At 42.7% G+C, this 15312-nt stretch overlaps 1 protein-coding gene across 1 annotated transcript; it reads right to left on the bottom strand.

The window, feature by feature from the left end:
• Positions 1-2381: 2381 nt before the first annotated feature.
• LOC145040817 (uncharacterized) lies at positions 2382-3101 on the bottom strand. Its single transcript, XM_078988711.1, has one exon. It carries the CDS (start codon positions 3099-3101, stop codon positions 2382-2384), a length of 720 nt encoding a protein of 239 aa, XP_078844837.1.
• Positions 3102-15312: the final 12211 nt, after the last annotated feature.

The raw sequence follows: 15312 nt of genomic DNA, 5'->3' as shown, positions 1-15312 counted from the left end.
GCGGTGTGGTCCTGTATGACCATTGCACTGTCAGTATCTCCTCCGCCGAGTTCCCTTTTGCCTTGGCTAGCCTCTTCTTGATCCCATTCACGATAGTTTGATTGGACACCTCCGTTTGTCCGTTCTCTTGTAGGTGTGCTACTGATGTGAACCGTTGATCTATCCCTTTGGTGGCGCACCACTCCCTGAACAGGTTCTCAACAAACTGTAGGGCGTTGTCACTGATGAGTACTTTAGGCGTCCCAAACCTTGACATAATATTATTCCATACAAATTTTATCATACGTCTCCCTGATATGCACGCTAACGGCTCTGCTTTGATCCATTTTGTGAAATAATCTACAGCCGCCACCAAGTATTTCAGCCTCCCTGGTGTTTTCGGGAATGGGCCCACTATGTTTATGCCCCATTAGTAAAACGGACATGGGCTAGAAATGTTATGCAATGGTACCGGGGGTTTACTTGGACTGGGGTGTAAGATTGGCATTCCCCACATTTCCTGGCCACCTCTAACGCATCTTGCTATATTGTGGGCTACTATACACCCATTCACAGTACTGTTCCTGTTAAGGCTCGTGATCCCTCGTGTGCACCCACCTGGCCTGCGTGTGCTTCCTGTAGCATCTCTCTCCCTTTGGCTTGGTCTACACACTTCAGCCATGACGCTGTGAACCCTTTCCTGTATAATTCTCCATTTATCAATGCGTATGAGGGTGTTTTTATACGTATCTTCCTGGCCTCGCCGTGATCGTCCGGTAACACCCTCCCTTTGTAGGTATTCCCTGAATTGTGTCATCCACGTGGGCCAGGTGGTCATTAGGGCATTCACCTGTTGGTCGTCTATGCTTCTTTCTCGGAGTACCTCTACCAAGACTTTCATCGATAGGTGGTCAAAGCACGTAGATGCCAATTTGCTTAAGGCATCCGCCCTCTTATTTTCGCTTCTAGGAATCTGCTTGATTGTGAATTGCCTGAATGATTCGGCAGTTGCTTCAACATCTTCACATACCTTACCATTCTATGATCTCTCACCTCGAAACTTACATTGACCCGGTTCGCTGCAAGCCTTGAGTCGGTCGGGGCCGTTATAGCCTTCACACCCCTTTGCTTGGCTAGGCGCAATCCTGCAAGCAGAGCTTCATACTCTGCTTCGTTGTTTGACCTATGAAAATCAAAACGGAGGGTGTAAGTCACTTTTTCCCCTTCTAGGCTGGTCAGGATTAGCCCCGCCCCTAAGCCTTCCCAGTTGGATGCTCAGTCCATATATAATGTCCATGAATTACTGTCGGTCGGGGCTCCTTTAGCTTCCCACACTTTTTCCTTAACTGAGCGCCCCTCGTCTGGAATTTCTAGTAGGAAATCGGCCAATGCTTGTCTCTTAATACTTGTCCTTGGGTGGTAACTTATGTCACGTTCTCCCAATTCAATTGCCCATTTCGCCAATCGGCCCGACGTCTCCGGCTTAAGCAGTATTTGTTTGATGGGACAGTTTGTTAGCACCTCAATCTGATGTGCTTGAAAATATCGCGTCACTCGTCGTGCCGCGTAGATGAGTGCCAGGACTAACTTTTCCAGGGTGAGGTAGTTGAGTTCTGGCCCTTGTAGTGCCTTGCTTACAAAGTACACCAGTCTCTGTTCTCCTTCCCTTTCTACAGTCAATATTGAGGATATCCCGGGACAGGACTCGCCAGCGTGGGTAACTTGTGTAGTGCTTCCTTGATTTTCTAGAGCGCTACTTCTGCTTCATTCCTCCATTGGAAGTTTCTTTTCTCTATGCAGCCTTTCAGTGTGTGGAACAACGAAATGGCCTTGTCAGCTGATTTCGAGATGAACCTGCTCACAGCTGTAAGCTTCCCATTTAGGCCCTGTGCGTCTCTGAGGGTGCCTGGGGCTGGCGTTTCGATGAACTCGTGCACCTTGGTCGGGCTGGGCTGGATACCCCTCCTGGTGACATAATACCCCAAGAACTGCCCTTCTTCCACCCCAAACGTGCATTTGGCTGGGTTCAGTTTCATCTTCACCCTCTCTAAGGTTTGAAAGGTCTCCTCGATGTCTTGCAACATTTTGTCTTTGTGTGAACTCTTGATCACCATATCGTCCACGTACACCTCAGTGTTTCTCCCAATTTTTCTTGATGACAATTTAGTCGACCAGACGCTGATACGTAGCCCCTGCATTCTATAGACCGAAAGGCATCTTGGTGTAACAGAAAGTGCCATGATCCTTGTAAAAAGCAATTTTTTCCTCGTCTTCTTTGCTCATCAAGATCTGATGATACCCTTTATATGCATCTAAAAAACACTTTAGCTTAAATCCTTGCAATGACTCCACCTTCTGGTCAATTTTCAGGAGGGGGTAACAGTCTTTAGGGCATGCTTTGTTTAAGTCGAAAAGTCTATGCACATGCGCCATGACCCATCTTGCTTGCGGACCATAACTGGATTGGCGATCCATGTTTGGAATATTGCTTCCCTTACTATTCCAACTTCTGCTAGTTTGGCAACCTTTGCGTTGATTTCCCTACTACGTTCCCGACCTTGGACCCTTTTATTCTGCTTAACCTCGTTTGCTCCTGGTTTAATTACGAGTTTGTGCTCAATGATTTTCCTTTCTACCCCCACCATGTTTGTAGGTGTCCATGCAAACACATGCTTATACCGCTTGAGCAAATCGACCATCGCTCTTCTTATGTGACTTGGGAGATTGCGTCCAATACTGACTAGCTGGTCAGGGTGTCTCTTATTGATCACTTCCTTTCCTTTCGCAGGATCATGTCTCGGCCTCTTGGCCTCTTTAGTTATCTCTGCCGGTTTTATGACTGTGAAGCATTGCAATTCTTTAGGTGGAGTAGCTAGTACTGTAGTTGCACCCATTGGAGTGTCAAACTTCATGACCCCATGCATGGTTGATGGGACCACCCCTAGCTTTAAGAGAGTTGTTCTCCCCAGAATGATTCTGTGCTCCGCTGAATGCCGAATGACCACAAATTCAATCAGGGCAGTTTTCTTTCGTTGCCTATTGTGGCTAGTTATGGTCAAAGGAAGGTGAATTGTGCCTAGCGGCCATAGGCTAAGGCCAGTGAATCCAACCAGCCTCCCCATCGTAGGCCGTAGGTTGTCTTTCCAGCGGTCTGGGAGAAGCCAGAAACAGTGCTCATAGATGATATCCGCCAAACTTTCCGTGTCAATGAAGACCCTGTGTATAGTTACAGATGGAGGCTTGGATTACTAGTGGGTTATTTCCCCTCCATCCCTCCGGGTGGGGGTCTTGTACAAATAATGTGAGTGTACGCGTATAATAGTTCCTTGCTCCCTTTATTGCTCTTCCCTGCTTCTCTTGCTCCGTATCATGAATATCTCCTTAGGCCGGACCCCCTCACAAGGCGTGTTTTTAACATTTTCCACGTCAAATTTGGCACGCAAGCTTCGCGCTATTTCCACCAAGTCTCCTTTGAGTTGTTTCTCTTCCATTTTTTTTTTTTAATACTGGACATTTAGCTGTATCATGCATCTTACTTTTGTGGTACTCACAGTATCGATTCTTGGGCGATTTGGCTGGCTGCTGTTTCTCCGACACCGTGTACACATCTGGGCGACGACCGCTTCTGTCATCCTTGACAAATGGTCGGAACCGCTCCTGTGGTCTTCTTTCTTGGCCATAGTGCCTACTTCCCCCTCGGAAATCCATGTGACCTGGGTTGTGGTGCCTGGCAGTCATAGCATTCAGGTTGGCCTGTTTTGCTGCCTCGCCATCCTCTTGCCTCAGATATCGCACCACCCTTTCTTTCAATTCGGCCCGTGTTAGAGGATTCTTTCCCATGAGTTTTTGTGATAAAGGGTCTGGTAAAAGTCCCCACGTAAAGGCACTATGAGCCCTTCATCATGCCCCGATACGTCTAACGTGGCATTTATGAACCTTGTGAAGTATTCTCGTACAGTTTCACCCTCCTTTTTCTTACAACCTACGATTGAATGAGAGTCTCCCTTGTAGTTGCATAATTGCATAAAGTTGGTGAGGAAAAGGTAATTAAGCTGGAAAAATTGGAAATGCTGCCCGGTCGCAGCGTCTTGAACCATGTGTAGGCATTGCCATCAAGGATTGTTGGGAAATACATGCACCAAAACCTCTCGTCAAGCTTCAACAACGTCATCGTCCATTCATATGTGTCGACGTGGCTATCACGTTTAGTGGTTCTGTTATATGTCTTGAGCGTCGGCAGCTTGGATGTGTTTGGTATTTCATAATCCAACAATTCTTCGACAAACGGAGACGCCATGCTACGTGAAAGGCAATCTTGGCATGGGACGGTTGATGCTCCCTGTTGCTGGTATTAGGGGTTTAATCCATATGGTGGCAACATGTGATAGCCAGGGCTTGGTTTGTAAAAAGGGTATGGTTGGAATGGTAGTTAGAGGGAATAACCGGAGGAGAAAGGGTATATAGGGGTCATAGGGCTGGCCGTTGTTGTCTGCTGCAGGCTATTGTTGGCGGTGATGGTTGGTCCGGTCCATGCGTCGACCATCGATTAGATAGGTGGCGTATGAGCTATCATGGTTTGTGTAACGCACCGATTCTCAGGTATTCTTTAAATAAGATTTATTTGGTTAAGCTCTACTCTACGAGTTGGTTGACCTACTCGTCGAGTAGCAGCAGGGTTGGATCGCTTGTTAAGTGACCTACTCAACGAGTCCATATTGGGACTCGGTGAGAAGGAGCTAGCAGATGAAACCCTAAATCCCAGGTTTTTCACCTCTATTTAAAGGAGCCTCAGCCTCCTTTGGTCTCTTTGTAGTCTTTGAGAGCCCCTTAAAACCCTAATAGCCATGCATGCACGTAAAGTTTGCAACGTTACGTGATAATCATGCCCTAGAAGCTTGGATCTGTGATTTGGAGCCGTTGCATGGCTCAAAACAAGTCTGGATGGAAAGTGGACTGAATGGAGTCGGTGAGTCAGAAGGTTGACTCAGCAAGTCACCTGAAGATGGACGTGAACTCGACGAGTTGGATGAATAACTCGATGAGTCCGATGATGATTACCATAAGACTCGACGAGTTGAAGAACAACTCAGCGAGTCGGATGAGTTTTCCCCAGAATATGTATGCGTGTGTATCCGTCGAGTTGCAAGGAGGGAACTCGACGGGTGGCCTTAAAGCTTAAACGGGAATCGAAGGAACTCGATGAGTCACCCCGATGACTCGGCGAGTTGGATTGTACTTCAAGGAACTCAGTGAGTAGCCGAGGGTACTCGGCGAGTTGGGGTCAACATGGACTGTTGACCTAGACTGAGGGCTTTGACTTTGATCAGGGGTTGACTAGTGGGTTATGGAGTACCTTATAAGGTTAAGGACTAACAAGTATATTGTACTATGATAATAGGTGGTGGAGCCAGTGTCAAGTGATCCGTGAGTTGGAGTTTACCTTCCAAGTCGACATCTGCGAGGTGAGTTATCCTCACTGTATCGATAGGGTCTACGGCACCAAGGCTGGCCCTTTAATTGTTATTGTTATGGTATCCTACATGTGGTTATGATCTGTTAGATCGGAATCAGGGTAGAGAATATGTTATGCTTTTATGATCTATAGGGATTGGTATGTTAGTGACCTTCTAGGTCGGTACTCTAGTTATAGGATAATTGTATGATTGATGATCAGTGAGATAGATATGTTTGATGTTTGTATATGTCAGTATATGATAGTTATGCGCACATGGTTATTTGGTTATTTGTTAGGTTGAGGCGGTCTTGCTTTGTGCTGAAGGCCAACATACCCTATGAGCGGTTCGGGGAGACTGTAGGCCCACGTGGCGGACCAATCATGCTGAAGGCTCAAGATAGATCCAGATAGACTGTACGCTCTGTAGGGCGGTCCAGTCAGGCCAATGGCCCAGTATGCATGTTGATTGATTGATTATTACCGATATGGTATTGTCATTGTGGTATTGGTATTTTGGGGGTAGCTCACTAAGCCCTCGGGCTTACAGTTTTCAGTTTATTGTTTCAGGAACTTCAGGAGATCATGGCAAGGCAAAGGCGTGACCGTACCGCTCCTCATCCTTATGTTATGATTTTAGAACACTCTGATGGATATTGATTTGAAAACATTTTTGTAAACAAACGTTGTTTGATTTTATTTATGATTGAAAAAGTTTAAATTTGGCGTAAAATTTATGGATGTTACAGTTTGCGCCAATGGCGACACTTAAAGCATTCAACTCTGTCTGCCCGTCACCTGGTATGGTGGTGACGTTGTAAACGACGGTGGGATTTTGAAAACATGGCCTGGCGGAAGCATTGTTGAATGAACCGGTTGTGTTTGCTGCATTGGTGGCACAAAGAACGGTGGCATCTGAAGGGACGTAGTCGGAAGTGGCCCCACCGGAGTTTCCCTGCTCACCGCTGTAGACGGCAATGTTTCGTCAAACGCTGCCATGGGACGTATGGGATTGGTCTGCCATCCCTCGCTGCCGTTGGACGTCATTGTCCCCTGACCGTATCTTTTGTCTTGGAGCTGGGAGCGTCCCTTGGTGGGTGTGAGCCTTCCGCCTGTGCATTCCGCTCCCGGAAGCGCCTGCGTGCGCTAAGCCTGCTGGGCTGAGCCTGGTTGGCGTGCCAGGCTCCTGGGCTAGATGCGATTATGCCGTGTTGCCCTAGGCACGTCATCAGTGCCCAATCCGTATATGCTCGATCCATGAATTCCCAAATAGTAGATGCCCTTGTAGATACCGACCCATGTGTGTCGAAGTTGCAATGCCCGAACTGGTAGATAGCGACCCATGTGTACTGATGAAGGAATGCCCAAACCATGGATACTGAACATGCCTTCTTTGGTCAACTTCTTCGTAGGCTTACTGAAGAGAATAAGCACTTTTCTATTGATATTTTCTTCACTTCAAGCATCCAACAATGTACAAAGTTTTTGATCTTTCTTCAATTCAACATCAACGACCAGTACGTATATGAACGAAGCGTGTGTCGGTATTCCTCGGAGATGAATGGCAGTTCGGATGCATTTTTTTTTTAAAAATCTGATAGTATCAATTAAACCAAAGACTTGAATCATTTTCAAAGAGATCTCGCCTTCTACTCACTTCTTGGTTGGGTTTTAGGAGAAAACTATTCTTCGGATTTTAGGTGTTACCCTTCGATTAACTTTGACTCAGTTTCAGGATATTGAAGTGAAACTCACATGACCGAGCTGACATTGGTCCACCCCCAAAGATGAAAAAACCTAATCTTGATTTTACCTATGGTGGTGATGATTTTGATCGAATGACCAATTTCCATCCATTTAATAAGCTCTGTTCCGATTCCCAAGAGCGACTTGATCACTCGTAAAATAGTAGCTAATTGCTCTAGGTCCTACGAATGGTGCCACTTGATGTAACCTAGAAAGTCGCCATGTGGCTGATCGAGTCGATGTCTTGGATGCGTTATTTATTTTCGCTAGCGAGCTTAACATGATTCATGTTATAATTATAAACAAAATCGCTAGAGTCTGCCTAGGACTTGCATCCTAGGAGTAGCCTCCGACAGTCAAGTTATTATACAAAATGAGGTTGGGTCCTTCTATTGGAAGGAACCCGATTATATGTGGAGAGAAGATAATTTAGAACTTACTTTGTTATGTAGGTTGAGAGGTATATATAGAGACGACTGTACCTTTTTCTTGGAGAGGAAGCTTTATATCTATTCATGAGGAGGATGATATGGTTAGTGTACTTTTTCCAAGGGAAGGATGTGACATCCCATATATTAAACAAATAAATGCATAACAGTTAATATGAATAAAAACCCTAAAATCACTAATGGTTTAGCAAGGTGTTGGTTTCGAGGAGTTGACCGTAACAATTTTAGTAGTCGGGGGTTAAAATTGTAAGTTCTGAAGTGGTTTGTCAATATTTATGAAGGCAGGGGCTGCTTGGTAAATTATTGGGACTTAATCAGAATAGATTGTAGGAAGCATGGGCTAAATGGTAAATTCCATAATCATTTCGTAAAGAATTCTGAGGGCAGGGGCTATTAGGTAAGTTTTGGATTTAAGAGGGTAAAGGTTTGTGAAGGAGGGACTGAGTATGTAAAAGGGAAGGAAGTTATTATGGAGTAGGGCTTATGGTAGCAGTTCCTGCTCCCCCTCGTCGCATCTTCAACACCCTAACCCTAAGCATCGCAGCCGCCACTTCGAACTCCCTAGCCTACCATCTCTCTTACTCTAGCATCTCCAATCAGTAGAGGTCGTCGCCTGCTGCCATACTATTGAAGCGCCACCCTCATAACCTGCTGCCAGCAATATCGTGAGTCACTGAGAGTTTCGCCGAAGACGAAAATGGACATGTGTCGTCGTTCTATAAGTCGTGAGCCTCCGGAACTGAACGGTAAGTCCACCTGTGACCCATCCTTGTTCCCTCTCCCGTTCTTTAGTGGGTGTGACGGCGGATTCGTCACTGCCACCTAAAAGGTAGCTGAATGTGCCAATGTTTGCGTTTTCCGGTGACCCCGGTCGCCAAGTGGTAGCTGAACGTGCGTATGTTTGAATGTGGTTGTTTTTTTTCGGTATTTATGGAGTGCATTGTGTGTATTTGTGGCCAAAAATCTATTGCCACCACCGTGAGGTGGTGGCTGCCATCCATTGCTGTTTTCTGCCACCCTTTTGCCGCCACCAGCCACTGTGAGAGGTGTTGTAGGTGTGTATATGGGTGTATGCTCGAGTTTTTTCACTGTATTCAATATCATGGAGGTTGTATGTATGTTTTTGTGTGCGGAAAACCCACCATCACCACCGTGAGGTGGTGGTCGCCGACGTGATCGCCACTGATCACCACCACCCAAGGTGGCAGTGGGTGGTGCCCAATTTAGTGGAACCCTAATGGACCTAAACACTTAATCTTGGATTGGGTTGCTTTGTGATTCTACTAGAAACCTTGATTAGGGTTTAGAAAACCATACTTTTGGGTTTGTTGGTTTCGACATATTAGGACCCACGTTTGGTCCAGTAGACTGAAGTATAACACATGCCGATTCCATTATATGATGGCTTAGTAGAGTAATAGACTTAATGGGTTAAGTGAGAACACTTAACCCTAATCATCATTTCATGTGAAAACCCTAACTTTACTTAGGCCTTAAGTTGGGCCTTTATATTGGGCTTTGATGATTGGGCTATTCATGGTCCATCCAAGAACAACCATTTGGACTAGAATATGTAGATGGGCTTTAGGGTAAGGCCCAAATGAGGGTTAGGGATGAATTTTGAAAATTAGGCCATAGTTGGGCCATTAGTGAACTATTGTGGACCCATTGGTATTGGGCCTTGGTGGGCCCAATGGGCTTGGGTTATTTATGGGCCAGGTTGGTGGACCATATTTAGACCTAGTATGTGAAGGTATGGTCTTAGATCCTAATGAGGTTAATTGTGGGTTTGGCTCTGTGTCAAAGGCTGTAGTAGAGCAACAACATTTATAGGATCTTTCCAACATCCGAGGTGAGTCTTCTCACTGTACATACATGTGTGGTAATGTATGTGTGACCGGAGGGTCTTATTCATGTTATTGACCGGAGGGTCTTGTTTATACTATTGACCGGAGGATCTTAGTACATTATTAACCGGAGGGTCTCAGTATATTGTTGACCGGAGGGTCTTAGTACATTATTGACCGGAGGGTCGTATTTGTTTATAATGTGATATGTGATATCATGCATACTGTCTTTGTGACTTATGTTGTTATAGTAATCGGTGTGTATGTTGATCTTATGTGCTTATATTGAGATATGTTGTAACATTCGAAAATTTTACGCCAAATTTAAACTTTTCAAGGATAAATAAAACCAAATAGTAATTGTTTACAAAAGTGTTTTCAATTCATTATTCAATCAGAGTGTTCCAAAAGCCAGATCATAAGGATGAGGAGCGGTACGGTCATGCCTTTGCCTTGCCATCAACTTCTGAGGTACTTAAAACAATAAACTAAAAACTGTAACCTCGAGGGCTTAGTGAGCTACCCCCAAAATACAAGTACCACACTGATAATACCATATTTGTAATAAACAATTAATCAACATGCATGTTGGGCCATCGGCCTGACTGGACCGCCCTATAGGGCCTACAGTCCAACTAAATCTACATCGAGCCTTCGGCATGACTGGACCGCCACGTGAACCTACAGTCTTCCCGGACCACTCCTAGGGTGTGTTGGCCATCAACACAAAGCAAGACCGCCTCAACCCATGCAACAAGGAAATAACCATGTGCGCATAACAAACATTTACTGGCATATACAAAACATCAAACATATCTATCTCACTGATTACCAAACATAGCAATCTCTCATAACTATAGCACTCACCTAGCAGGTCACTAACATATAAATCCATATGGATCATAAGAACATAACATACAGTGTATCCTGATTCTGATCTAACGGATCATATCCACATGTAGCATACCATAACGATAAAAACTTAAGGGCCTTGGTGCCTTAGACCCTATCGATATAGTGAGGATAACTCACCTTGTAGATGTCGACTCGGAAGATAAACTCCAAATCTCGGATTACTTGACACAGGCTCCACCACCTATTACCATAGTACAATATACTCATAAGTCCTTAACCTTATAAGGTACTCCATAAACCACTAGTAAACCCCTGGCCAAGGTCAAAGTCCTCCGTCAGGGTCAACAGTCCGTGTTAACCTTAACTCGCCGAGTTCCTCCGATTCTTGATCACGCTTTTAAGCCACCCATCGAGTTTCCTTCTTGCAACTCGACGGATACACACGCATACATATCCTGGAGAAAACTCATCCGACTCGCCGAGTTGTTCATACAACTCGTTGAGTCTATGATAATCTTCATCGGACTTGCCGAGTTGCTCATCCAACTCGTCGAGTTCAAGGCCATATTCATATGACTCACTGAGTCAACCTTGCGACTCACCGAGTTCCTTCAGCCCTTAAGCCATACAGACTCATTTAAACCATATAATGGCTCCAAATTACAGATCCAAGCTTCTAGAGCATGCTTTTCATGTAAAGTTGCAAACTTTTATGTGTGTGCATGGCTAAAAAGGCTCTCAATGGCAATTCTAGGCTCTTAGTGGGGTTTCATTCACAAGGAGGGTTTCAATCATCCCATACCCACAAGTTTATGACTCTAGGACTTATGAAGGGTCGAGATTTGAAGTTACAACTTCAGATCTAGCCCATAGCTCCCCATATCAACTCAAAATCCAAAAAACCCTAAAACTCAACCAAAAGAAAAGAGATCTAGAAGGAAAGGGATGTGAAGACTGCAACTTGATACCTCTAGAAGATGCTAGCTGAGATAAGTTCTACTTCCCACACCTTCCTTGCTTCAACTCCTTTGCTCTTCAAGCTTTTCCCTCCTAGCCAACCTCCTTTCCAAGGCTTAAATCACACCAAGAAGAGTACCACATGAATTAGGGTTTCACTGAGCATCTCAAAGACTGTAAAGAGGACAAAGGAGGTTGAGGCTCCTTTAAATAGGGTGAAAAACCCTGGGATTTAGGGTTTCATTTTCCAGATCCTACTCGTTGAGTCCCATCATGGACTCGGAGAGTAGGTCACTAAACATGCGTATCAAACCCGTTGCTACTCGATGAGTAGGGCAACCAACTCATCAAGTAAGCCTTGAAACTAATTTAATTCTTATTTAAACGATACCTGGGAATCGGGGCGTTACATATGTGATATCATGCACACTATTTTGTGATTTATGATGTGTATTATCTTGTGCATTGTTGGGATAGGACCAGATGGTCCACTCAAGTTGTGGAACCGGAGGGTTCCATTGAGAAACATTGACTGGAGGGTCTTGTTCGAAATATAGCCATGACATGCTAATGATATGTGTGTGGTATTTTGGAGATTCACTAAACTTTGTGCTGACCGTGTTATGTGTTTTGTGTTTCAGGTATTTCTCAGGATCACGGGAAGGCGCTGACTTGATTGTACATTGTGACATCCCCAATTTCACGGCCAAAAAAGACCGATTTGTTTATGCTTTGTTTTTTTAAAATCAGAGTAATCTTTTACTGAAAACACTTGCAGAATATGTTCCCAAAATAAAATATGATAAAATAAAATTTATCAAAGCATTTCTTAAAGAAACTGTACTTTTCATTAATTATAAAACCTCGGGATGTCATGTTCCGATACAGACCAAACACATAAACAATATAAAATAGACCTTGCAACAGTTATCTATAACTACTGATCTATAATCCAAAATCTCTTGTCAAGTCCACCAACTTATACCTTTGTGTCATTACCTGTAATGCAAAGAAAACTCAGTGGGTCAGGCTTGGGAGCCTGGTGAGCATATAGGGTATTCAACCCACAATAATATAATTATTATATTCAATCATCAAACAATCAACCCAATTACCCATCCCCATTATCTTCGTTTATTCTTAAGTACCTTCCCTAAGGAATTATCCTAAGGGTCATCTCCTACATCATATTTCCTCTCATCTTCTTACATCTCATTTCCTTTATATATATATATATATATATATATATATATATATATATATATATATATATATATATATATATATATATATATATATATATATATCCGTTCCTAAAGCACGAATACGCAGTCACAACCTCGCCTGGACTCGTAACTCATAGTAAGGGTTAGGTTATCATTGCATGAATACGTAGTCACAACATCGCCTAGACTCGTAACTCATTGTAAGGGTTAGAGTATCATCGCATGAATACGTAGTTACAACATCGCCTGAACTTGTAATTCATCACCTACAAGTTATGATCCTGCTGGTGTTTCCACGGGGTCATCTAGAATAGCCGGTGGTCGCCATCTATACTCTGGTAGATGACTACATCGACAAATTGCCACATCGCCAGTCAAGGTTATGGTATCCCCTCTCATCTCACATCACCTATTTATCTTCACCTATCTATCATCACCTAATTATCATCACCTTTCTATCATCACCTATCTCTCATCACCTATTTATCATCACCTATTTCTCATCACCTAATTATCATTACCTATTTCTCATCACCTAATTATCATCACACATCATCTAATTCATCTACCCATTTTCTACGTAACATATTTGTAGATATAAAATACATATACATATTAACTCCTTTAACACCTATATAAAACATCCATTCCACACTCATCTTAAATAAACAACAATATATAAACACAAAGCACATATTTCATAGCAAATACTTAATATATATATATATATATATATATATATATATATATATATATATATATATATATATATATATATATATATGTTAGAAGAAAGTGATCACATACTCACCCAAAATATATACTTAATACATTCAAAAAATACTTGTATTAAAATCGTGTTATGAAAGGGACTATACACTCACACGTATAAACAACTTTATATTATACACATAGCACGTCTTTTATAAAATACTTCATATCTATGTGTAAGATGAAAGTGACTATACACTCACTCAATCAGAAGATGATCAGACAACACTACGGCTCTAAGAGTACTATTCTTTGGTAGATCTGGAAAATCTTCACAAAAACCGGGCTCCTCGCGGGCAGAGCTTGGGCTCACGAATTTCATATCTCGGGATCTTAGGGCTTCGTGACTCGCTTCGGGTCTCGGGATGATACCGGGGCTTTACGGGTACTTCTTTGCATGTAAATCGAGGCAATATAGGTGAGAGATGAGAGAATGAGTAACCAAACTCGGCTGACCCTTCAAATCTATTTATAGGGAAAAATTGTCCCTTGCCACGTCGTGGAACCTTTTTCCACATTGTGGGCTTGGTCGTCATGCGTCATCGTCCACTTGCTCTGTCAGGCTCCAGAATGCGTCAGAAGTCTTGCCACGTCGTGGTCTCTGACACAGTTTTGGGGTTCGCGCCCCGAACTTCATAAATTCATAACTTTCGCATACGAACTCCATTTTCGACGATCTTTATATCGACGCGTAGGTGAGATTATGATCTAGAACTATATTTTAGACTCCGTTGGTAATTTTGACTTTATTTTTAATATATAAAGATATATTACTTATATATTATTTTTAGTAGGCCGGGACAGGAAAACTCCGTTATAAATCCATAACTTCTTCATCTGACGTTCGTTTTCGCCTATCTCTTTATTGTTTCACTACTATTAACGAGATCTTCGACTCTCATTTAGATTGTTTCGGCTAAAAAACGCTCGATATCAAATCGAGTATTTGGGTTGCATACCGCTAAGTCGAAACTTAGAAAAATGATAACTTCCTCATACAAAGTCAGATTGGGTGTTTTTTTTAATGCACGCTCTCGGTTTAACGAACTCTACAACTTTCATTTAGATTACTAAGGCTAGATATCGTTCTATCATAAATTCTTATTTTACGTCATTCAGCGTCGTCCCGGTTCTATCGAAACTTAGAAAAATGATAACTTCCTCATACAAAGTCAGATTTGGGTGTTTTTGTTATGAACGCTCTCGTTTTAACGAACTCTTCAACTTTCATTTAGATTACTAAGGCTAGATATCGTTTATCATAAATTTTTATTTTACGTCATTCAGCGTCGTGCCGATTCTGTCGCGAAACTTCGAGAGGTCATAACTTCTTCGTTATAACTCGGATTTCGGCGTTCTTTATATGTACGGAATCCTTGTAAAATATACTACAACTTAGTTAAGATTACTCATTATAAATAATCTTTCATCAAAAATTCATTTTTGATGCTTATCGTCTCTAAATTGACTAGCCTTGATCTACGGGCGTTACAATTATCTCCCCTTAGGATGATTACGTCCTGAAATCATCAACGAAATAGGACCTATAAAATGATTCCAACCTTCTGACTTACGTCAGATTTTACATCAAACTTGGTTCTCATGTAACTAACTCATCGCAGTCGGACTCAATTTGATATGACCACTAAGGTCGAAATAACAATCATCTTACTAGTCATTATCGAAACAATGTTAATGACATACTTGAATTAACCGTAATCAATTACTAGCTTCTTGGTAACCTTGCGACTTTCCCTGATCCAAGCGTGAGTCCTGTGCTTCCAGTAGTATAGATCTCTACTACTATTCATACCTACTCATACTTGTCCCAATTATTGTCCCTCTATCAACCAAGTCACCATACAAAATCACACAATCATATCAAATAACAAAACTAGGGTTTATATTAAATCTTGAAATGATTACACAAAAGTTCAAGTTCACCCTATACTATGCCTCTAATATGCTACATCATAAGTTACTATTCGCACTACTACTTCATAACTTGATCCTTGGATATAACATCCTCA

Source organism: Lactuca saligna, chromosome 4, assembly GCF_052625555.1.
Source record: "Lactuca saligna cultivar CGN05327 chromosome 4, ASM5262555v1, whole genome shotgun sequence".
Taxonomy (NCBI): domain Eukaryota; kingdom Viridiplantae; phylum Streptophyta; class Magnoliopsida; order Asterales; family Asteraceae; genus Lactuca; species Lactuca saligna.
This window is presented reverse-complemented; position numbering and strand designations above follow the sequence as displayed.

Bases quoted from the DNA above. Each gene is read 5' to 3' on its own strand.
- LOC145040817 (XM_078988711.1), bottom strand. From the start codon at position 3,101: ATGGGGAGGCTGGTTGGATTCACTGGCCTTAGCCTATGGCCGCTAGGC.